At 41.2% G+C, this 22,739-nt stretch overlaps 1 protein-coding gene across 4 annotated transcripts in view; it reads left to right on the top strand.

Annotated features, from left to right (window-relative positions):
- Nucleotides 1–22,739, top strand: part of PHF20 (PHD finger protein 20) — a 65,017-nt gene that overhangs the window by 9,134 nt on the left and 33,144 nt on the right. For 2 of the 4 annotated variants that reach the window (XM_072349899.1, XM_072349898.1), the window contains exons 4-12: nucleotides 1,550–1,664; nucleotides 7,704–7,875; nucleotides 8,071–8,155; nucleotides 8,904–8,983; nucleotides 11,923–12,310; nucleotides 12,655–12,762; nucleotides 13,321–13,497; nucleotides 14,289–14,462; nucleotides 22,292–22,570. In XM_072349899.1, the coding sequence (XP_072206000.1) occupies nucleotides 1,582–1,664; nucleotides 7,704–7,875; nucleotides 8,071–8,155; nucleotides 8,904–8,983; nucleotides 11,923–12,310; nucleotides 12,655–12,762; nucleotides 13,321–13,497; nucleotides 14,289–14,462; nucleotides 22,292–22,570 (1,546 nt within the window). In that variant the 5' untranslated portion in view covers nucleotides 1,550–1,581. The remainder of the gene's footprint in view (nucleotides 1–1,549; nucleotides 1,665–7,703; nucleotides 7,876–8,070; nucleotides 8,156–8,903; nucleotides 8,984–11,922; nucleotides 12,311–12,654; nucleotides 12,763–13,320; nucleotides 13,498–14,288; nucleotides 14,463–22,291; nucleotides 22,571–22,739) is intronic. The other 2 variants (XM_072349901.1, XM_072349900.1) reach the window with 2 other exon arrangements.

Genomic DNA, 22,739 nt, shown 5'->3' with positions numbered 1-22,739 from the left:
CTTTCTGTTGAAACAAGTGATTTGTCTGCGTTCTGGAGTGTCAGTTCCTGAAATGCTGCTCACAGTCATTGCAGAGTAAGAAGTTTTAAGATTGCAAAAAAGGAATAAGAGCAGAGAGAAGCCTTACAGCCTTGGGGAATAATGTTTTGCCAAGTGTGTCTGCCTGAGGAAGCTGATCCTGGAATGAACTGCATGTGAAGAGGACAGACTGTTTTGCAAGGAAAGTGTGCCAAGCAGGGAGAGCACTGGGCTGAGCTGCCTTGGGCTGGGGGCTAGAAGAACCCAAAGGAGTGCAAGAGGGAGGGGGAGTGTGGGGGAGGGGTGATGAGGAGAGAGAATTCTTTTTCCCTTAATATCTCCACTCTTGTTCAACTACCAGCTCAGCTGCCTTGCGTGGTGTTGTCTGAGGTGGTGCGGTGTAGTGTGTGCTCTGACAAATGCTGGCGTTCAGCTGAGTCCAGCTGGAAAGAAGAAACAGTTCAGATTCTTACCAGAATATGCAGCCCCAGTAATTACTATCAAATGGCTTCTGATTTTTTTTTCCCCACATTTCCCTTGCAATGCTCTTCCATTATTATTTTCCGAATTTAATGTAAGCTGTAGTGCAGCATTCCTTGCCAGAGCTGGCTTGGTTTTGTTTATGTACAGAAGCGCTGTTGTACAAAGTAGTGCTGCTGCAGCCAGGAGGTTAGCCTGCCCTCCCACTGCCTGCTGTAGGTGAGCTGAAATGCCCCTTTCTTGGCATCCCCCACTACCAAAGGGCTCCTTTGCAGAGCGCTTCATTCATGTTTTCCTTGTGACACACTGAAGTGCTCAGTCTCTGTGTGTCCCTATTAGAAAAGGAATAGCAAGCTTAATACTAAGTCAGGAATAGACTTGCAGCCCCAAGTTCTGCTACATTACAAGCATCAAGTAGCCTGTATGTGGTCTGCATTTGGAGACGGGAAGTTTGATTGCTAATGATGGAAAGTGGTAATTGTGTGGATGTGAGTCTGCAGTGGAGGTGTGGATGTTGGAGGTGTGGATGGGTGTGTTCTTTAACAAAGAAATAGCAGGGTTTTTTTTAGTATTTTATTTAGTGAGTATTTCTTTGAACTGCGCTAGTAGCGATGAGGTACCAAGTGTTCTTCAGTACTCCACTAACAGGTAGATTTTGAAAGGTTGTTACTGTGTGTGTTTTTGCTGCTTCCTGTTTACTGGATTCCTTGTTTTTATCAAAACCAGGAAGGGGAGGGGGGGAAATAATGTCAAGAATCTTCTATCTCAGTCATGGGGCGCAGGGTTCTTCATTGACCTGGAACTTGGACCGGTGCAGAAAGTCTGAGCTTCAGTCTTCCGTTGTCCGGTAGCTCCCCTGTGAACGCTTTTTTTTCCTCTTTTGAATGATTCTGTATACACTCGCAGCTGGGAAGCCTTGCTTGAGAGGTAACTGCCCTCGTTCCTTTCTGTGAACTAAGGTCCCTTAACAACTAGGCTTTGGGGGTTGTGGTGCATAAGCTTATTTTGTATGTGTCTTGATTAGTGATTGATATTTAATTGCATTTTTCAGGGGAATAAAATCAGCAGTGTTGATATTACAAAATGACAAAACATCCTCCGAATAGAAGAGGGATCAACTTTGAGGTGGGAGCCCAGTTGGAAGCCCGTGACAGATTAAAAAACTGGTATTTTTTTTTTCAAAAACATTCATATTATATTAACTCTAAGTCTTTAATATCTTAAACATTTTATATTCGTACCGTATTTAGAGTCCTTGTCATTGGTTTGTAGGAAAGTAGTTAATTTCTAGACATTTATATACCAGTGCTTGAAATGGGCAATGCTTGCTGATGTGTTGTGCTGGCATTTCTAGAAGTGTGCTTGTGCTGTGTGTGTCTGGGGAGCAGGGCTGTGCGCACCGAGCAGGGCTTTGTGCTCACATGGAGAAGTCTGCGCTAGGTGCAGCTGATAGCGTAGGCACTGTGAAGAGATGAGTCCTTTGGAGTACGGGATACCCAGGGTCGTCCCTCAGTGCTTCCTTACCCATCACTGTTTATAATTTGTAGACTTGAAAGTCTGAAATTGTTCCAGCCTGCCCTCACGTGGGGGCCGTCAGCTGCCAGGGTACCGAGTGGGAAGCACCCTGACTAAGAAATTTGCTGTGGAGCTTGTCTTGCAGGTTTGAGTTTTGAGGGAGAATGGTTTTGTTTTTGTTTTGTTTGTTTGTTTGTTTGTTTTGTCAGCTACCACAGGAAGGGGAGAAAAAAGGGGCTGAAAGTTGACTGGCCAAATTCGAGCCAGCTTCAAGCCTTCTTACCCTGCTTTAGGAAATAATGCTCGTAACTGAAAATTGCTAGAGTAAAAGGCTACATAAATACTAAGTGTTCTTTGTTATTGCCTTAAGATGCCTTCTCTCTACAGAAATCAGTAGTTAGTTAATTTTTACTTAAGAAGCTCTGGGTTTGGCATAACTGAATATTGGGTGCTGGAGCATGCAGGCAGGATAACCATGCAGAAGCGACTGTGTAAAGCCTCTGGGCACCCCAGAAGCCATTGAGACATTCAGAACTTCTTCCAGAATCTATCAGTCATGTGTAGAACATCTCTTCGCTTTCCACATACAAGGAGATTGGAACTGTTAGAAATGAGTAAGCGTAGCTCTTCATGGAAAGGACATGAAGCACAAATGCTATGCTGTTCTTGGATTTTGTTGCCTTTCCTGCGTGACAGAGATGTGTAAGTAGGACATCAGTCCAGATCTGCATGATATATCTTCTGTGTTCTGTTTATACGAGAAACAATGCTAACATCTACAAAAAATAGACTTCTAAGCCTATGTGCTGTGTAGGCTTAGTAGAGGTACAGTTAGTATAGATTGGCTCATAGCCTCCCATCTGGCATGTTTGTGCCTCAGACTACAAGTACATAGCTCTTACATTGGGAAACTTGGTGGACTGGGATAGAATTCAACACCTACTTTCCATAAGTTCCTTAGCTTAAATTTAGTTTTAGACTTGTAACATATCCAAAATTCAAGCTCTTTTATTTATTTATTTATTAAATGACCTGTTTTGTGCATTGTGTTCTGCAGCTCTTTGATCTCATAACGTAGTTATTGGTTCTTCAGTTCTGAATATTTTCATCTGCTTGCTGAACTCCTAAAACCTGGGTCAGAAAGTCCATCTTTCCCAGGGTGATGATCTCTGGATATTCAGGGGTTGTGTACCAACACCTGTAAGATCTGGGGGCTTAATTGGCAATGTTAGTAGTGACTGATGAGGGGCCTTGTCTATCCTATTCTTAGAAGGTGTGGATTTGTAGAGGAAAGCAGGCTGTTCTTCAGTACTTTCACCTGCCAGTGAGTCAACAGAGCTGCTCTGTGGGTTGACTACAATGTTCTCCTTTTATGTGGATGTAAAACTTTTCCGTTTCCTCGTGCTCGTTCTTCTCATTATAAACCTTCTGAGGTCCTGGCTTTACTTGTGTGTGGATTTTGGTTTGTTTTTTTTTCTGACCTAGAACAGAAGTCACCTCTTAGGATGGAGGGCTGGCCTTGACTTCTGTGCTCAGTACCAGACACACCATTATTGCTTTCAGTAGAGCTTCGGAAAGTAGTTCCATCTTGTAGCCCCATTTACCTGCCCTCAGGGCAGTGGCTCGTGCTCTACACTGCAGGTTCTGCTTGTTCAGTGTCTGCATGTTTAAATGACTCCAACCTTCCAGCCCTACTGCATCGAAAGAATTTGTACATGGCAGCAGGGGAGTCAGTGCAACAGCTGCTCCTTGGAATATTGCATCTATTAGAGAAAATGAAATCCCTTACCAGAGGTTGCTTTGCTGTATGTTCACTCATAATATGTTGAGCATGCACTTCAATTCCTGATGGAGTTGTCTGCACAAGCTCCTAGATTTGAACTCTGGGGAGCACAGTGGGTACTTGAGGTGCTTGTTTCAGATGTTTTTATTTGGTTTATTAGGACTTGTCTGGCACATGAAACATGCCATGGGAGGCATCTGTCAATGTGTGCTGACCTGGGAATGTGGAAGGGGAAGAGCTGAGTCAATCATATGGAGCCCTGAGGGTGGGAGAAAGGACTGCCCTGGTGGTGCAGCCCTGAGTCAGGAGGACCCAGAAAAGCCAGCTGTGGTGATTCTCCTGCACATAGTTCTCCACTGCATTGAATTCTTGATGGCCTTGGTGTGTTTGTTTGTTTTGCAATTGTGAAGTGCAACTTTGCATTTTCAACGTTGTTTTCTTTTCTGAATTATTTAAAGTCTTCACTGCTGGCTAGCTGCAGATACTGCTTCTTAGTGAAAAGAGGGTCAGTGTGCTGCTTACCTCCAGTAGGCAGATGGTGACATCTCTTGTTTCCATACTTTAATGATGTTTCTTTCAAGTTCATCCATCTATAGTACAAGTGAAGTTGATAGGAAGAAACTTGATTCTAGTGAAGATTCTTGAGTATTGATATCAAGGTTAATGTTGTAATGAGTGTTGTACTGCTGTGTTATGGCAGATTATCAGTGCCATGAGTGTAGCTGCTCATGCTGTCAGGGCTTTGTTCCTGTGCTGAAAACATAGAAATTCATGGTTATTGTCCTTCATAGTACTGCTCTTCCTGGAGGCTTCCATTCCTTGCAGAACTGCCTCCCTAGCTCCAAGAGTAAAGGGATGTTGTATATAAGAAAAGAAAAGGGAGATGCACTAGTCCAGGCCCGAGAGAGGGGGGAACTCCTTCAGTCATCACTGTCTTGTGGAATTTCTGCATACTCACTTCTTCACAGCAAAGGGGAGGGGGCTGTGCTTGCCTCTACAAGAAACCTCCCTTCACGTGGTTTGCTGTGCTCTGACAGTTGTAGTCTGAGGTTGCCAGTTGCTGTTAATCTGGGCTGTTGAGAGTTGTGCTGCTGAAGTCTTCAATTGCTGCTTGGGTTCTTATGGAAATTAATGGCCACTTTTTGTGTCTCTCAGAAGTTTCTCCATATTATGTATCTAACTTATACTGAAGGCAGAAGGCCTTGGAAGATAAAGACTTGCTATTCCTTTCAGATTGAGGTGGAAGGCTGTTAGTTTTAGTCTCCTGATAAATCATGAGAAGTTATCTGATTTCATCTGGCTCTTCAGCATGTGAGATAAACAATCAGATCACCCTCAGTTGAGGATCTCTTACTCCAAATTGCTTATCTGTTCTGAAAGCCCATGGAGCCAGCTTAATTCTTCTTCCATGGTGTGGTGGAGGATGGACCATACCTGGACTCGTGGCAGGCTGTGGTCTTTTCATGTCTTTTAGGCTAGACTTCAATTTTCTTGCTTTTTACTTAAAAATTTCCAGTGTGTTTTCTTGATAAACAGGTATGAATTCCTTAGATTACCTCTATTCCATGACACTTGTTCTTGCATGGGTGTCCTGTGTTACCTTCTGTGTAGATCTGCGAGGACTTGTGCATCCTGATGTGGAGTGCTTGCTCAGGGGCAGGGGTAAATATTGGAGGAAAGGTGCCTGCACTGTCAGCTTGTGCTCAGAGGTGTCTAGAGCCTGGAAACCTTTTGTCTTCACTTTCAAGTTGCCAGGCGTGAGGCAGCACTGTGCTGCTTTGTATCTGGGAGGAAGGTCACACTGGGGAGGCACTGAAGTTTCTGGCTAGATGTAATATAGCTTCTGACAGATTTACTGTTCCAGTCAAGCACTGAGCGTCTGTTTACCAGTGATGATTGCTTCAGTAAGGGAAAGCTTGTTCATACTCCAGTGCATTAGCCAGGAGCTGCCTGAGAGCTGTGGTTCACTTACCTCTTGACCAGGCTGAAATGGGGTCTTGCTCTCAGGTATGGTTTTTGCTGCTCTTGTTGATGGATCGGAGCATCTCCCACCATCAGGGAGCTTTCAGAAGGTGAACTCGGTGTGGATGATACTGATGCATGATTCTGGGGTGATGATTCTTGTGGTGAAGTCTCCTGTTCCTTCTTTCCCTGTATGGAAAAGGGGGCAATCTTGGCTGAGTGTCTTATTGGCTCTTGCCACTTGGGCATGACTCCTCAGCAGGAGAAAATTGGTGGATTGAGCGTATTTCCCAGGCATGGGCATCTTTGTGGAACACATTATTAGCCTCGTGCTGAGTCAGTTTGCAGTCATCTTTATCGGTGTCCCCCTTGATCTCTGAGAATCTGGATGAGCCCCAGCACTGCTGCAGTCCTGATGGCAAGAACTTCCTTCTGCTGGCTTCTTGACAGGAGCTGGGAATTCCTGTCCCGTTTCTGCTGTTCTGTGCAGGAGCTGATTGTTGTCATTGCTTGTTCTGAGTAGTGTGCAGTTCCTGAGATACTGAAGAGTAAACCACCTCTGAAAGAGTCACATTAGGTGTGGAAAGACTACAGATCTTGTGATTCTATGCAGAGCAGTTTGGGGCCTACCTAGATACAACGAATGGTGACCATTATACACACACAAATAATCAATCCTAGGAAGGAAGGAATTAAGATGTCCTTACCATAAGTATATCCCATCTGTCTTTCTCTCTCCTCCACAGCCTGTGCTACATGTGTTCTGATAATATACTGGGATGAACTAATGGCATAGCTTGAGGTATGTGGCACTGAGTAATAGGCAGGTCTTTGGTTGCAGTGTAAGGCTTTGGCATGGGGTATTTGTCGCTCTTTTTTAACATGTTATGAATGGATGTGACCCATATATTCTGAAGAATTTCAGTTATAGATAACCTTTCTTTTAATCTATGTAAGATTGTATAAAATAATTCTTTGCATTCCTTTTAAGTATGAATTCTTTCTTTTTATAAATTTCTAGCATCAGGCTTAATATTTTTTTCTGCACCTACCCCTTGTTCTACCTTCCGAAGTGTGATTTGGCAAGTAAAGAATACTTGTGGATGTGAGTTGTTCCTTCAGGCATTTGTTCTGCAGTTCACCAGGGTCTTGCTTTAGTTCCAGGTGACTGTAAACATTGACAAGTGAGTGTTTTCTCCTGGTGCTATTATGGCAGAGGGGAAATGTTATTACTTGGGATGTTATCTTCAGCTGAACTAGTGAAATATGCTGTGATTCAGAAATATGTGCTTAAGTTACAAATTACCAATGCAATTAAAGAATTATGGTCTTCCTGGTTAGAAACAAATGAGTCTGACCTTTCTCTGATTCCTGTTTTAATGTACCAAGCACTCTGAAGATGGATTTTAACTTTAAGAATCTAAAACTAAATTTAGGTTTAGCATCTTTGCTGGAATAAACTGCTGTTAAACTGAATGGATGATCTATGAGACATGTTGATGGGCATCTCTGAGGGAAGTGACTGTTGAATTCCAGTTGTTGCTCTTAGTAAGAAGGAGCTGAAGTTGTCGATTCTGTGTGCATGTAAAATTTGTAGGGCTGGGGAAGGCTGTTTTATTGATCTCTAGCTGTTTTTTCTACCCCAGGCTGAAACTCTTCATTTGTTTCCTCTTTCTGCAACTGTTTTTGTTCAGTGTTGGGATTCATTCTGTACTGAGCTCCAAGTCATCTGTAGCATCTTAATTGCTTCTACAAGTGATGTGACAAATAGTGCTAAGGCTGTAGAAATTAATGCTTTTTAGATAAGGTGGTATGGATCCTCCATCACACCAGATCAAGCGGTCTTCAGCTGTTTTGCTTTTGATCTGTCTGCATATAATGCTTTGTAATGCAGTTAGAGTAAAACTCTTCTTAACTGAAGTATTCTTATCTACCTCTTCCTCAGGTATCCAGCTCACATTGAGGAAATTGATTATGAGGAAGGAAAAGTACTTATCCATTTCAAACGGTGGAACCACAGATATGATGAATGGTTTTGTTGGGACAGTCCTTATTTACGTCCTTTAGAGAAAATACAATTAAGAAAAGAAGGATTACATGAGGAAGAAGAGTGTGCAGTAAGTAGAAAACAAGGGACATTTGAGCACATAAAACTGTTTAATATTGACCTTTATGACTGTTAAAACACTTCCTGCTGTATAAGTTCTATGGGTTATTTTTAAATACTGGAAGACTACATATTCTGATGTTTTAAGGAAGTGGTATATTTCTGTATTTCTCAAATGACAGTGCTTTTAAATGTTGTCTTGTAGGGTTTTCATATAAATGATGAGGTGTTGGCATGCTGGTCTGACTGTCGCTTCTATCCAGCCAAAGTCACTTCTGTTAACAAGGATGGTAAGGAGTCACTACTTTTTCTGTTGTTGTGTCTGTTAGTAATGTATTTGTAACTGTGTTTGAGCCTTTTTGCATAGTTGGAGAGAGTACAGCAGACTGAAAGCAGATGTGAGAAATTTTAATGAATTGCTTATCTTAATTGCTATCAATTCTTTTAACTTAGCCTTTCATCCCTTCTATGAGATAAGAATCTTCTGGGATATCCAGTCAGTAATTGCTTTAAGTATGTACTCAAGGGAAGTTGTTTCTTAAATTTACTATCAAACGATGTGTGTAGTTGCAGTAAGCCTAGTGTTAAAGCTGCAAGAACTCTTTGAAATTGGAGAATCTTGAGAGCGCAGCCGTGCTTCTTTTTGAGCACCGATAAGTAAGGATTTGTTCTTGTGCTGTGCTTTCTTTACATTGGGTATATGATGTAAGACCAAGGAGAGAAACTGACCCTTAATAATAATCCTAAGGACTATTCTACTTGGTGTTCTGGAGTTTTCTGACTAAGCGTATCTAAGGACAGACTCTTAGTTTTAGACACGTCGATGCTTTTTGTGCTTACTGTAACTTTTTTTTCTTGGTAATTTCACTATTTTTCCTGTTTTTCCTTTGTCCCATGAAATGACTTCTAAACTTTCTAACAAAAGTGGCAAAGCAGCTCTCACCTAGTGCTAAGCATGCAGCTCCATCATTGGAGCTCCGGTACTCTGTGAGATCCCTTTCAATCTTTAAACTTTTATACTTTGTTTTCAAACTTTAGGTACGTACACTGTGAAATTTTATGATGGTGTAGTTCAGACTGTCAAAAACATTCATGTCAAAGCTTTTTCCAAAGATCAGGTAAGTAATATGCGCATGTTGCTAATGTATTCTGAAATTGATGGTTAGGTTTGCTGAATTGTTTAAAAAAAAAAAAATGAAATGAGTAGAACTTCTCTAATGCTAACCTACAGCACACTGGAGATGGATGGAGACGATCAGAATGAAACGGTGGTACAAATCCTCAGGGCCTGTTTTATGAAGTCTTCAGGCTCATCTTGAATATGCTTCTTGAACTAAACAAGTCATTGACTTGGATTTATTTATTTTATTTTATTTTTTTTAAATAGCATTGGAAGATTCAGAATTTACATACTAAAGCTAATAGTAGGGTATTGAAAAACTGTTTGGTTGTGTCAGTGGTTCTCGTGACATGTATATACTTAAAGATTGAGAGTTATAAAGTGAGCAGAGGTTTATTTCTTCCCCAGAGTAACTACTAGGTTGACCTTTAGGGAAGCTGTCTAGTAGTCTCTGGCTTCATTGCTTTTAGAACATAAACTTTATTAACACCCGCATTCTGTTCTTCCATGATTTGTCTCTTCTACCACCCTTTGCATTCTCTGTTCTGCATGTTCAAATTCAGCTTATGTTGGAAAGCATTAGTGAGATGTCAGCATCTTCTCCTGTTCACAGTGAGATGAAAGCAGAACTGTTTTCAGTTTTCATGTGGACACTGTAGGAAAGGATGACAAACTATTCTTGTGTGGCTTGACTAAAACTTATGTACCCGCTTCAGAATAATTGTCATTAAAGAAATAGTTTTGTTTGTTATCTTGCCACATATTTGTGGTGTTGCTCTAACCTGTGTTTTCAGTCATGCTTTTTGCTTTTAGGTTGGTTTGTTTGTTTTTAGTTTGAAAAAAGATATTGGATCCCTCACCAACTTGAATCTTAGAATTCAGGTTCAAATAGCAAATTACTGATAGGCAGAAATTGATCTTTCACTGTGATGAAGAGCTGTGCTGTTCCTTGGAGGTCTGTAGGTTTGGTCTGCCAGGCTAGGAGGGCAAAATGTTTCAGACTTGCCACAAAGTGCCCTTAATAACTTTCAAAGGCTAATAATTGCGCTTGGTTCAGGTTGACTCATGCTCAGAAGGGATCTACCAGAAGAATTTTCATTGCCATGAGAAATGTTTCTGCCTTATTTAATTGTAAACACATAAAAATGAACAATATTAAAAAATACTGTGTTCTTCATAAAAAGTATTCAAAATATTGTCTCTTTTCTTTCCTATGGAGAGCTCATCAGGTTTCCATATGGCTTTAGGTGGATAAAATACATTCCTTCCAAAACCTATTTAACCATTGAGTAGGGGGATTTCCCTTAGCCTGGGAGAAGAGTTATTCTACAGCATAAAAATCACTTCTGATTATGTAAAAAGCTTACTGGTAAAGGCTACTTAAAGACTCCAGCCTTGGGGAGCTCAGGAACTTGCTCGTGTAAGTTCACAAGGTGGATTCACATGCAGTAGCCAGCTGACAGTGGAAGAAAAGTGCTCGTATTCTAGGGTGGAATCGCCATGAAAACAGTGGTTAAAAAAGCAAACAAACACCTTCTTTAATAATAGTATCCCTTTGCAGAGGGAATAACATGCACTATTGAACTGTCATAGTGAAATGCTTATGCATGTGCTTAATGCAAATGCACAGAGTGATAGTGTTTATGTTGGCAAAATTGAGAGGCGATCCAAGCTTGTTGGGTTTATGATTCACCACCTGACTAATTGGATTCAGGCAGTTTGTGCCTGTTGCTGTATGGAGTTTTATCTGACAGCTCTGTGTAGCACAGCTAATGAAACCTGGCGATGAGGGTTGCTTTGTTGAATGTGAGGTGTTATAGGTTTGGGTGGTATTTTTGTTTTGCTTTTTTTAACTGATGTATGAGGTTCTCCCACAGCTGTGCTATTCAAGGAATGTACTTTTTTTTTTTCTTTTTTTTTCCATGATATCCAGTAAAAGTTTTGCTGAGGCACCGGTGCCTTTTCTTTGTGAGGGGATGAAAGGCTTGTTGTGCCTGGCAGGGAAGGATGTGGCTGGGAAGGATTCTGATTGCTCATTGATGCTGCAAGTTACCAGGCAACATGGAGGGAAGGCAGTTAAGCTGAAGGCAGAGTCGACATGTGATCAGATCTAAATTATTAATCTAGATTCAGGAAGCTTCTGTTCCTCAGAGCAGAGGAGCTCTGGTATAGCCTGTAGCAGGAGTGTTGGAAGGACGGGAAATCAAAGCTGGCATCTCTCCACCATGAGCTGTTGGAATGAATTGTAACCCCAAAATGGAAAGGGTGTTCAGGAGCATATAAATACAGGGATGTTCTTCCTGGCTTTCTGTTACTGTATAACCATGATGTAAAAATGAGGCTGTTTGAACACTGTATCTATTGCCCAGGGACTACTAAAGATTGTGATGTTTAAAGGGCTTGCAGCATATTGGCTTTATAATTCAAACACAAGCAGAGGTTGGTGACTGCAGTTCCGTAGATGACTGCATGGCACTTGTGATTAACGTTGATAGTAACAACCTAAAGGCTTGTTTGTCTTGAGACACTTCTGTGAAAGGAAAAGGTGTTTGCCCTTTCCTGTGCTATTGGCTCTCACTCCTCCTGCAGTGCCATGGGCAAGCTCTAAGCAGCACTGCTCGAGCTGACGTAGAGCAATGGAGTTGGTTCTGGGCCCAACCTGCACATGCGAACCAAGGCACAGCAAGTCTCCTATGCCATCGGGTTGTCAAAAGAATGAATCTGTTTTGTGGTCCTGTTAATTCAGCATGCCTGTGCTGCATGGGCCTTTGAACAGATAAAGTGCCTTAAAGTTTTAATCTGGGGGTTGCTGTGGCGTGTATGCTTTTATCCTTTGAAAAGTTGGGAAAAAAAATGCAGGTTTGCTAAATGCAAAGGTAAGGAATGACTTCTAGGTTGCAGCAAGTTAATTGTTATATGTCACTCTCTTTATTCTAGAATCTTGTGGGTAATGCTAAGCCTAAAGAAAGAGGTAATGAAATTCCGTCATCTCCTGAAAAGCGGGAGAAATTTAAAGAACAGAGGAAAGCAACAGGTAATGCAAAGAAAGACAAGGATGAAAAGACACTAAAGACTGAAAAAAGGGTTAAGCAACCTGATAAAGAGGGGAAACTGATAGTCGTTTCAGAAAAAGGCAAGGTCTCAGAGAAGAATATATCTAAGAATGGAAAAGAAGATAAAGAGAATATATCAGAGAATGATATGGAATATTCAATAGATACACAAATTGAGAAGAAGCCTGAGAATGACAACGTAAAGAGTCCACAGGAAAACGTAAAAGAAACTAAACGAAAACGTGGAAGACCACCAATTACACCTCCAACAGGTATGTAGTTGAAATTAAATGTATATACCATGGTCAGAAACCTTTCAGCTTAAAGAAACAGAAACAATGTTTTGCTGTCCACAGAAATTTCTCAGTTTTTTCAGAACTTCAAGCTTGGTTTATAACAACTGTAAGCATGCTTGCTAATCACATGTGCAGTTTTCATGCTGTGGTGTAAACTGGATTTAGGCCTCTAATGTCCGTCTGCAGGATTAAGTGCTGATACATACAGGTGAAGCTGTTCATGAAGGCCTGGCATTTTAAGCTGCAAGACTTGTGAATTTACATTCTGAAGCTTTCCAGCTTTATATCTAACCAACTTCTGTTCTCTGTTAAATACGTAGAGCCTGGTTCTCAGACACTGCAGCCCATCGCCTTGGAGTTAAGACATCGGAAAATACCAAAAGGAGGTGAAGTTCCATCAAAGCGTCCCAGGATAGACAGAAACTTGTGTGAGTATTTTTTGGCATTTAAATCTCACAGGATTTGTACATATGAGTTAAAGCTAAAGTGAAGAAATTAAAATATGTGGTAGTGAAGTTTAACTGTGATACATGAAATAGATAAAGGTGCTGAATTTCTTCTTAAATTGACTATTCATATGTAGCATCTATGTAGTGAAATTACATCCTCAATCTTGTAATCTCTATTTGGATAGAGAAGCCACAAACCCTCAAGAAGAGGCAGTGATTATATTGCCTCTGATGCTGTAAAAGGTTGCAAAAACCTCAAAACAAAAATTGTTACATGAACATACCGTTATTTAAAATCTGTTATCAAAGGAAATTATTGAGGCTTGTAAAATAAACTGCTTCTCTTGTTTTTTGTAACTGTTGATATCACTGTAGCTTTTATGGAGAGATGTAACCAGCAGGGATATTTAGCTTTTGCCATTAAAATGAGTTCTTAAAACTACTTCAGAATGTCAGTGGGAGGGAAGGCTTTGGATTTGGCTCATGAGGCACAGCAATCCTGTGCCTTCACAGTAGCAGCAGATTTCTCTGTTCTAGCTCAGGAAAAATTGAAGAACTCCTCAGATAACAATGAAAAAGACCCGATCAGGAGGCGATCTTCAAGACTCTCGTCAGGTGTTAGCCATGAGATTCTAAATACAGATCATGTCGCAACTTCAACGGAAGTTCAGACTTTGAAAGACACAGTGTCTAACCCGAATGAGTCTGAGAAGGGTAAGCAGCTTCCTGTTGTACTCTGATTTTATGGTGCTCTGCAAGTCTTAGTTGTTGCAAGCGCTTCACTTTCACTTTCATAACTTGCAGGCTGTATATCTGCAGTTAAAACCCCATTTCAGCTGCTATGCGGAGTAAACTCAAGGAGTGCTTGTTTTGGTCTCTGCAACCTTAAATCGTTTTGCTTTTGAATCTCTTTCTGTCAGTAACCCTATTTACTTGGTGTGTATGGTGCTTTTTCAGTGGGAGGATGTGTGGCTGATCTCAGCTGCATTAAGAAGGAGAGCTCCACAGATTGTAAAAAAAATTTGGAGTTTCTGAAGAGATGTGGGTTACCCTTGGGAAAATGAAGTTATTTAGATTTCTTTTGATTCAAGAAGTAATTTGTATACTAAAGCTAAGCTTTAGTCCTCCTGTTGAGCACTAAAAACACTGAAGAGGATGTTGTGGTTTTACTTTTTCTTGAACTGCTGGGAAATGGCACTCAGTTTTAGTACTATGTGCTTCGATGCCTTTCCCATTTGGGAAACTCTGATAATGGTGTGAGTAGACCTATTCCACTTATCTATAATGAGCTTGGAGCCTGTATGTTGTTTCTTTTCTTAACCTCTTAAATTTAGTGGGTAAATAAACGGATCTGTATTGTGCAATGTTAATTTTGTGTTATTACAACAGCAAGGAGTCTGAACATGGATAGATGTTGGTCTTTAGTGTGACGACCACACATGTTGGTATTCTGGAATATTCTTTTGTGTGCATTTTACTCAGTCAGAACTTTTCCTCCCTTCTAGTCCAGTTAGAAATTCCTGCTGAATCTGACCAAAGTTTTGGTGAGCAAGCATCTCCTGGGAACGCGTCACATAGCACGGTACTCAGTACGGATGCCAGCTTACAAGAAGAAAGCATTGAAGACACCGAGTCTTCCTCTGTTAATGTCAGAACTGAAGAACCTGCTGCTGCTACAGGTTCAGTTTTTGATTTTTGCTTCTTAATATTAATGCTTTTCTTGAGACAGCTGGTGCCGGGTGCTTCATGCCTTTCAGCGTGACTAACAAATCATGCTTTCTTGTAATGCAAACTGCAGGTAAAAATGAAAATGTTTACTCCCTATGCATTCAATTTTGATCTTGTGAAAGCTTTGGAGGATGACAGGAATCTTCACAGTGTGGAAATCAGACTTCTTAAATGTCTGGGTGTCGTATTTTAACATGTGAATGGTGATGTTAACAGAAATACTTACTGTCAGGGTATTTCTGTTGCTCAGGGTTAGGTCAGAGTATTGTGTTAAAAGATCAGTTTCTCTTGCTGTGCTGCAGGTGTGTCAGAACAGTGATAACTGGGAATCTCAACTGTGCATTTCTCTACCCTGATGTTTTGTCATCATCTAAACTTAAGCCCTAGAATTTTTTTTGTGCAGACATATGAAATAAGCAGTGAAGTGTTCAAACCATGTCAGTGAAGCGTAATTCTGTTGTTTCCTCATAGATTGAGTAGTGTACTTATCTGCCTTTTCAAATTAAAAGTTCCTATGGAGATAGTAGGCTAAGCCCAAACGTGATTTACTTCTTCCAGCTTCGTACTTTTATCTGCAGCTAAGTAGCAAAACTTGAACTACAAATTCCCTTGTCTGCTCTATCAGGAAAGCTTTAAGTTAGATGGAACAGACTGTTTATAGGCATTTAGGGTTGCTTAGCAATGGTAGAGTAACCTCTGCATGTTGGCTTTCATTCTGGTTTTGTTCTCCCAGCTTTTTTTCTCCTGCTTGCACATGTTCTCATTAACCCACCTTGCTGTAACTGTGCAAATGAAATGCCCCTGGTAACAATTGTATGTGGGTCTGTAGTGAGGGGAGGAAATAACCTCTTCTCCATTGCTCAGGTTTGATGAGTTAGTAACTCTTTGCTATTTAAAACTTAAACCTCTTTTGATCTTTGTTTGTCCTCCTAACCAGTGTGGTGATGCATACATCTGTACTGTACCTGTGGTATGTGTGGAGTCTCAGTACCAGTTGCTCTGTGTTGGGACTGTTCTGCTTGGCAGGTTAGTGGTCAGATGCAGATTTAAAGAATGATGCCTCTTGCCAAGGGCTTCTGTTGTCTGACTGATACTCGTGTAGCTTTTAGTAGAGTTCTACAACGTCTTAACTTCAGCAACTAGAAAATCGAGCAAGTATTAAGGCTGGGCTGTTGTCATAGCTGTGTGCTCTTCTGCAGAGATGGTTTCTTTCTTTTGGAAGGTTGTCTTGGGTCTGAGTTTAGGGCTCATTTAGTGAGAGCTCGTAGTGAGCTGCGTGTGTTCGGTGATGGCAGATAATCCACGTCTGGTAACTGTGAAAGAATAAATTGATAAAGTAGGCTTTGTTGTGTTAAAAAAAAACCAAAGTGGTGTGTATTTGTTGCTAAGTGGGGAGTCTCTTCCTCTTCGTGAATGGTCTTAAAGGAATGAGTTGACAGATTCAGGATTTAAGTGGTAGCAGTTGTTCTTTTTTTTTTTTTCCTTGATTTTCATATGTATTTATGTTCAGCTTGAATTCATGGATGCAATTTACAATCACCCGGATATTTGTCCCCCTGAACTTGCATAATATACATCGGGGTGAGATGCTGTGTTTTGTGGAGTAGAAAGTGGAGAAATTAATTGATTTGTACATTTGAAACTCTATAGCGATACTTCAATCTTACAGTTTTAGCTTTAGAGAAACTTAACTTTGGCTGCAGGTAAATGGGGTCGGACTCCAGGGTAATGCTGGTGTGCAACTGTAATGCTGAGAGTTCAAGAATCTGATTCCATTGGGTACTTTTTGCCATTATTACAACTTTCCTTTTTTACTTTTAATTCTCTCTGTTACTGAGCACTTGCAGTTTGGTGAGGGTTCCAGGTGTAATTCATGCCAGGGTGATTGAGGCTGTGTGAACAGTGAGCTGACTTCATTGGATGTGAGAAGCAAGGCTGTGCTATGATAACTTGTACTCACAGGAGTACCCAAAGCCCCCAGTATTGCTTGTACATTTGATATTGCACTTGAGTGAGCTGGATTCTAGTCTGTTTAAGAGATCATGCTTAGACTGAATGTTGGCCCATGGTTCAGGACTGGTGGTGGTGCCTGAAAATCCACCTTTCTGAATGGGAGTTTTGTTCTGGTTAATTAAAATCCTCTCACTTAATGTAAGAAGCACCGGGCATGTGCATGGGAAGACAGAAATATGGAAATTGAGTGTTTTTATTGGGAAACTTGCTAAGAGACTATTACCATAAGCTGCTGTAAAAGAAAAATAACTTTGGTTTCTATTTTTAACTAATTCTTGAAATGCTATTAAAGCGGTTTGTAGATACAGTAATTTTGAAAACCCTTCATCTTCTTATGGGTAGAACTGTTGTTACAAAGCTGAGTTGCGCTTCCATTGGGTTGGTTGAGGCTCACTTTTGGCCTAGTGGGTACACTGCACTGCAGGTGACCTACCTGATGGGGAAACAGAAGTGCTTTGGCTTTCTACTCGTGTGAGCAGCAGCATGTCAAGGATGTACCATTGGATCCAAAAATCTCTCTGAAAACTTCCAGGGGCTGTTTGTGTGTTCTGGAGAGCTGCGGAAGAGCATGCAGCCATGAAAATAACTAGTGTTGGGGGCTGATGGCTGGGTTAGTCTACCGAGCTGGGTGATGATTGAGGAGCAAGAGAGACATCTCCCCAAATACTGTGTCAAGCTGTTAAGTTCTCAGACTGGCAGCTGTGTTCAAGAGTTATGAGGCTGGGAAAGGGAGCATGTTGTCAAAACAGCTGATGTATGTGGGGGGGAAATAACACAGAACTGAGTATCAGTTATGTGTGCAATTCCCACAAAATAAACTGTGGGAATCTAGGTGAAGGATTACTTCAAATGGTGCAGCCTTGTTAACTGTACTGTTTGTAGCCTTCAGCTCTTGATTGGAGTTTGGTGGGAGCTGATTCTCTTCCTCTAAGAAAATACTACAAAACGAAATGGATGACCTTTATGTGTGGAGTTAGTGTTGATTTCATGTGAGTGAGTGACAGATCCTGCTTTAACATGCGTGGTGTATGGGAAGAGCAAGGTTGGTCTCAGCAGTTTTTAAGGGTGAAAGCACTATTTAGGGGTGTTTGCCCCTCCACTGATGAGAAGAGGATTCAAGGTATAGTAATTCCAACCAGCAGATGCAAGTTGTAGTGTTTATCTGCTTATGTCGTAAAAGGTAACGTGTTCTTGCAGGGCAGCATAGCATCATTTGCCAGAACTGAAGTTCCTTCTTTAGGCTTTTCCTCAAAATCCTGATTAATTTAATTGTATGTTGTAGGGGATAAAAATCTTATTTGGCTGTTTTTTTGCTCCCCTACTGCTTAGGGACTAGAACTGGTGACTTAAGATTTAGCTAAATCAAGTCATGCTTCAGACAAGGGGCCTGGAGCATGTTGGCAAGTTCTTACAGCCAGGTAATTCACTGTTTCATATAAAAAAAATGACAAAAACCAGGCTTAGAGGCGCTCTGCAGCTGTTGGTGTGGCTTCACTCTTGCAAACTGATTTGACTTTGGAGGTGAGCTGCCTTGGCTTTTCGCAGAACGGTTGTCATGTTTGTGTTTCCCAGAATTTAAGATGCCTTTTTATTTGCATAGACATGCATCAAGGATTTCATTTGCCTTGTACTTTCTGTGTGTTTTTCTAATTTTGTCACTTTTGGCTTTGGGTTTCAGTTACAGAGAAGCTGAAAATACTTGTGTCCAATTTGAGAGAGCAGCTGTGTGTCCTGCAGCTTTCCTAGGTAGGCTCTGCTACTCCAGGGTTGTCTAAGAGTCACAACATTAAGACTAAATATGTAGTATGTGTCCATCTCACATTGCCGACCTAAACTTGCCTACAGATATACATTGATAACAGTGTTTGTTAAACCTGTCCAAGTACAAGTAAAGCCTTTAAGGCTACCTAGCTGCTCTACAGTCTGTATTCCGGTTGGCACAGTGTACACCAGGCACCTGCAGGCTTCTGGTGCATTGTAGGTATCCATCCCTGTTTTTATTGTAATAAATTCAGTGCCAGCACAGGGAGAATGTGTGAAGTGAAGGATTACATGAAATGTCCAAACAAACAAAAAAAGTTTTGGGCTAAAAACTGAGATGTGTGTGTGATGAACTGCAATTATTGATGCTTTGCATTTCGTATACCCAGCTTCTGTTTTCTGTACTTTCTGCAACTGGAGGTTTTCTGGAGGTGCTTGAATGCTTTTTCCTGTTAAAAGCTGAGAACAGCAGTTGGGTGAAACGGGTTTTTGTTTCACAGTTGAGGTCTTGGAAGACTGATTTTTTGGGAAAACAAGAAAGAGTGTAGTTTGAGCACTGAGATGGTCAGCTGAAGGTAAAGAGCTGAAGATTTCCGAAGGAAGTTGGCCTGCTGGTGCAGGAACCCAGAGCATGGTGTGTCAGTGATAGCAGCTGGGTGAGGTGTGAGGTTGTGATGAAGATATAGGCTGATGTGAGGCTAGATGTACCCCTGAGGAAGCTCTAGAGTGCTTCGTGTGATTCTGAGGCTGACTGTGCCCAGCTTTACCTTTCTATAAATAGGTTAAAATGTCAGAGGTGAGTTTTTCACATTACTGTACACAGTCTGTGGTTCCCTGGTGCCATTACCTACAGAGTAGGTAAATCTTAGGTCTGCTGTTCAAGAAGGGAAATGGTAACAGACTGAAGAATCTTGAAAATAACAGACAGAAGCAGTGGATGCTTTGTTTTAGAGAGATGTGATCTGCTTTGTTGAACAGTAGGTGAGGAAATAGTTTAATCTTAGTTTGAGTACTTGGGAGAGAACAGGTGGTAGAGACTCAGTCTCATCTGTTTTAAATGCAGTTGTTTGCAAAGATCTGATGACTTTTCTGCAGCAAGGCCAACTTTGAGACAGGAGGTGAGTGCTGTATATTCAGTGCACTGGTGGCATTCTGGAGTGGGTCAGTGGTGCCTTGCAGAAGGTTCCCCAGGACTGGCAGACCTTACATCAAGGTGCTGTGCTGCTGCCAAGCATTGCTGTCCCAGCTGGGGTCAGTTAAAACAGGGAATTTGGGGGAGTGGAGGGAGCGGGTGTGGGTGGGGATTCAGAAGCTTCTATATGCTGATATTTTACAGGAATCTTGCTGTTAAATTCGGTCTGAATTGTGGAAGTTCATGTCCTTTGGATAGTGCAGCACAGTGAGAGGTGAAGTAGGCTGCTGAATGAATGTTTTTGTCTCTGCAGTGAAAGTTAGGAGACACTGCTGTTAGACCTTGAGTTTGTGTGATTAGTAGTGTAGCAGTTGGGTGCTGGCAAGGATTTTTAGTTTTGGTTATGAGCTTAAGAGAAATAGTGGGTGGGAGGTCTGTAGGATTTCTTCATACTCAGAAAAAACAGTACATTCAGTTTCTTGCTCTGGAAGGACGAGTGCCTGAAAATCTGATGCCAGTAAAGCAAAACTACAATTCTTTCTGTAGAAACTAGTTTTGGTGCTGGTTCTACCAGCAGAAATTACAAATGTGTGTAAGAGCGGAACTTTCTCCCCTTCAGATGTTGGTGTAATGAGAGAGTTTCTGCTGCTGTTTAGCTGGAAGCACAGGCTCTCCCAAGGCCTCCTGGGTGGCAGAATTGTGCATCAGCTTCAGACTGTTTCCTGGCAGCAGGAATTCTATTGTCTTTATTTGTAGAGAAGGAACATGCCTCAAATGCGTTGGCAGCAGTAATAATTGGAGCTTTATTTTGAACTTTTTGTGATTGTCTGTGCTTTTTGTTCTTCTAAGTGAATTCCTTTTGCACGTTGCAATGAACTTCTTTCCTTTCCCCTCCCCCATGTGTTTTCTTGTTGCTAAACTTCAGCTGACGTGATCCTGTGGTCTTCTTCTAACTTGTAGCTGATAATTTAGAAGCTGTTCGTTGTGTTTGCTCAAGAGTTTGTCCATCTCAGTGGAAGGAAAGTGCTCCAAGCTTGGCTAAAAGAGCTCCTGACAGGGCTTCATCGTGACAGCTCTGTGATGGTGTAATGTCGTCCCTCGTCCTCTTCATAATCCTTGCTCAATAAATCCTCAGGCCTCACTGCCCCTTTCTGCTGTAGTTAAGTTTCCCCATCTTCATGTCAGTTGAAGAAAATTATCTTTCATTTTCCTGAGCGTGCTGGCTTTTAGCCTTGCAGTCAAGAGAACCTTTCTGGATTTCCTTTCACTGAATGCAGCAGCCATTGCACAAACTGGTCCTGAAATAAATACTTGATGCTTTAAGAATGCAGAGTCTGATGGTGTGCACTGTATTCACATTTTAGTGCTGGAAAACTGTCATTCTGTTATCCACATTTGTTCTTATCTCACTACCCTCATTGCTTGAAGCAGTTTCTCAGTCAGGATGTTCTCAGTGCAGTGGTGCCAAAGTTGTTCCCTTACTCCTTGCTGTTCTCCTTGGGAAACACCTGAAAGCAGTGTTTTCATTTTCACTCTTCTTTCTTTTAACCAATCTAACATGTGTACGGGTCTCTTACTCCTTCCCTGTGTATCAGATTCCATAGAACCATTAGCTGGTTTCTGTGAATGACTTCAAGTTTTGTTTCTTTGTCATAAGATAGTACTTAAACTGAGTACACTTCAGATGCTGTTTCTAGGATGCTCTTACATAACCTTAATGTCTGTAGTGCAGTAGAATTCGCCTTTTTTGTTGCTGCCTGCTCAGAATTCCTAAACAAGCCGTAGTGTATCCTTGTATCAGAACTGTGCCTGTGCTATCTCTAACCTTCCCTTTCAATCCGCTGCTGCATGTATGCTTGTAAAAAGCCTTTACTGCTCTTGTTAACGTTTTTGGGTCCTCTTGTGCTCTGTTTTCAGCCACTTCTAATGTAATGTGTTAGTTTTGATTAACACACTGCGTGTCTTCTGGTTGCATCACTTTTAATAATTTCTTCCTCCTTAACCCTTTTAGTTTGGTAGTACGTGTCAGTATGGAAATGTTTTAGTGCTGGCAAAACAAATGGAAAAATTATATTTGGAAACTGTTCAGTAAAAATGTCAGCTCCTGTCACACTGCTGCATTGTCCTCTAGCTGTGGTTTTGGTTTGATGCAATGTGTATTTTAGAGATGAATAATTACTCAGATGTTTCTGTTCATGTTTCCAAATTTCTGCCTCCTGTGTCCGTCAGATACAGATCCTGATGACAATCTGTCTTGTGGGTTTTTCTTAGCAAAAACATGAGATAAGTTTTTGAAATCCTAGAACTATTTCTTCATTGCTACTTGAAAACTGTAGTGGGTTTCAGTTTTACTTGAGTAGTGTCCTTCTGACATACTGAGTACAACAGAACTGTTGTGCTTGGAAGTAATCAGGCCTGGGAGGTCAGATAAGGCATCCAGCAAGGAGGCAGTAGAAGAGCTATAAGCAAAGAAACATGAGTGTTTGCCTTGGAAAGTACCTTGGCCAAAGATGTGAACAGATAAATAACGTGCTTGATAGAACATAATCCTCAGCATTCTGACTGAAATAAGCCATCTCTTTGTAATTCTGTCTTGTAGTAGTGCTATGTACAGCACTATTAGCGTTTGAGCGAGGGAGTTGGGGTAACTGGCTCATTAAAGCACTAGCACTGTGACAGATGAGTTTAGGAACACAGTAAGGGCAAGTTTTCTCTTAGCTTTAACAGCAGACAGCCTACAAATTTTATTGTTAGCATTTCACAGCTAACTTGTTTGAATGCATGCTTCTTTCTTAACTTTTTTTTTGTAATATAGGAGGCTGTTTGTTAAATATAGCAAATGCATGGGGGAATTTATCTGTTTTGTTCTTACAGTAACAAAACCTTTTAGGAGATCAGATTTTCTTGCATCAAAAAAAGCTGCAACCGTTGATCAAGACCACAAGTTTAAATGCAAGTTCGTGGACTGTTCAAAGTCATTCCGCAAAGCCAAGTTATTGCATTATCACATGAAATATTTTCATGGAGTGGACAAGTCTGCAGAATCACAGCAGAACCCGGTAAAAAGGCACATTCAAACCAGAGCTTCTTTGGCTTCTGAGAAAGCTAATCAAGAAAGGTCAAAAAGAGGACGGAACGCAGCTGGTTCATTGTGTAAGTATCTTGCTGATTTTTTTCTTTAACAGCAGCAAGCAGGACAGGGTGGAAATCAATTTTCTTCTGGGCTGAAGGAGTCTTCTGTGTCTGCAACTTGCATATTTCTTTGTGGAGAAGCATCATGATATCTGTAAGCATTCAGTTTTAGAGGAGAGAATACTGAAGA

This window comes from Excalfactoria chinensis, chromosome 15 (genome assembly GCF_039878825.1).
Source record: "Excalfactoria chinensis isolate bCotChi1 chromosome 15, bCotChi1.hap2, whole genome shotgun sequence".
Lineage (NCBI taxonomy): Eukaryota > Metazoa > Chordata > Aves > Galliformes > Phasianidae > Excalfactoria > Excalfactoria chinensis.
Note: the sequence above shows the minus strand (reverse complement) of the source record. Positions and strands in the feature narration are given on the sequence as shown.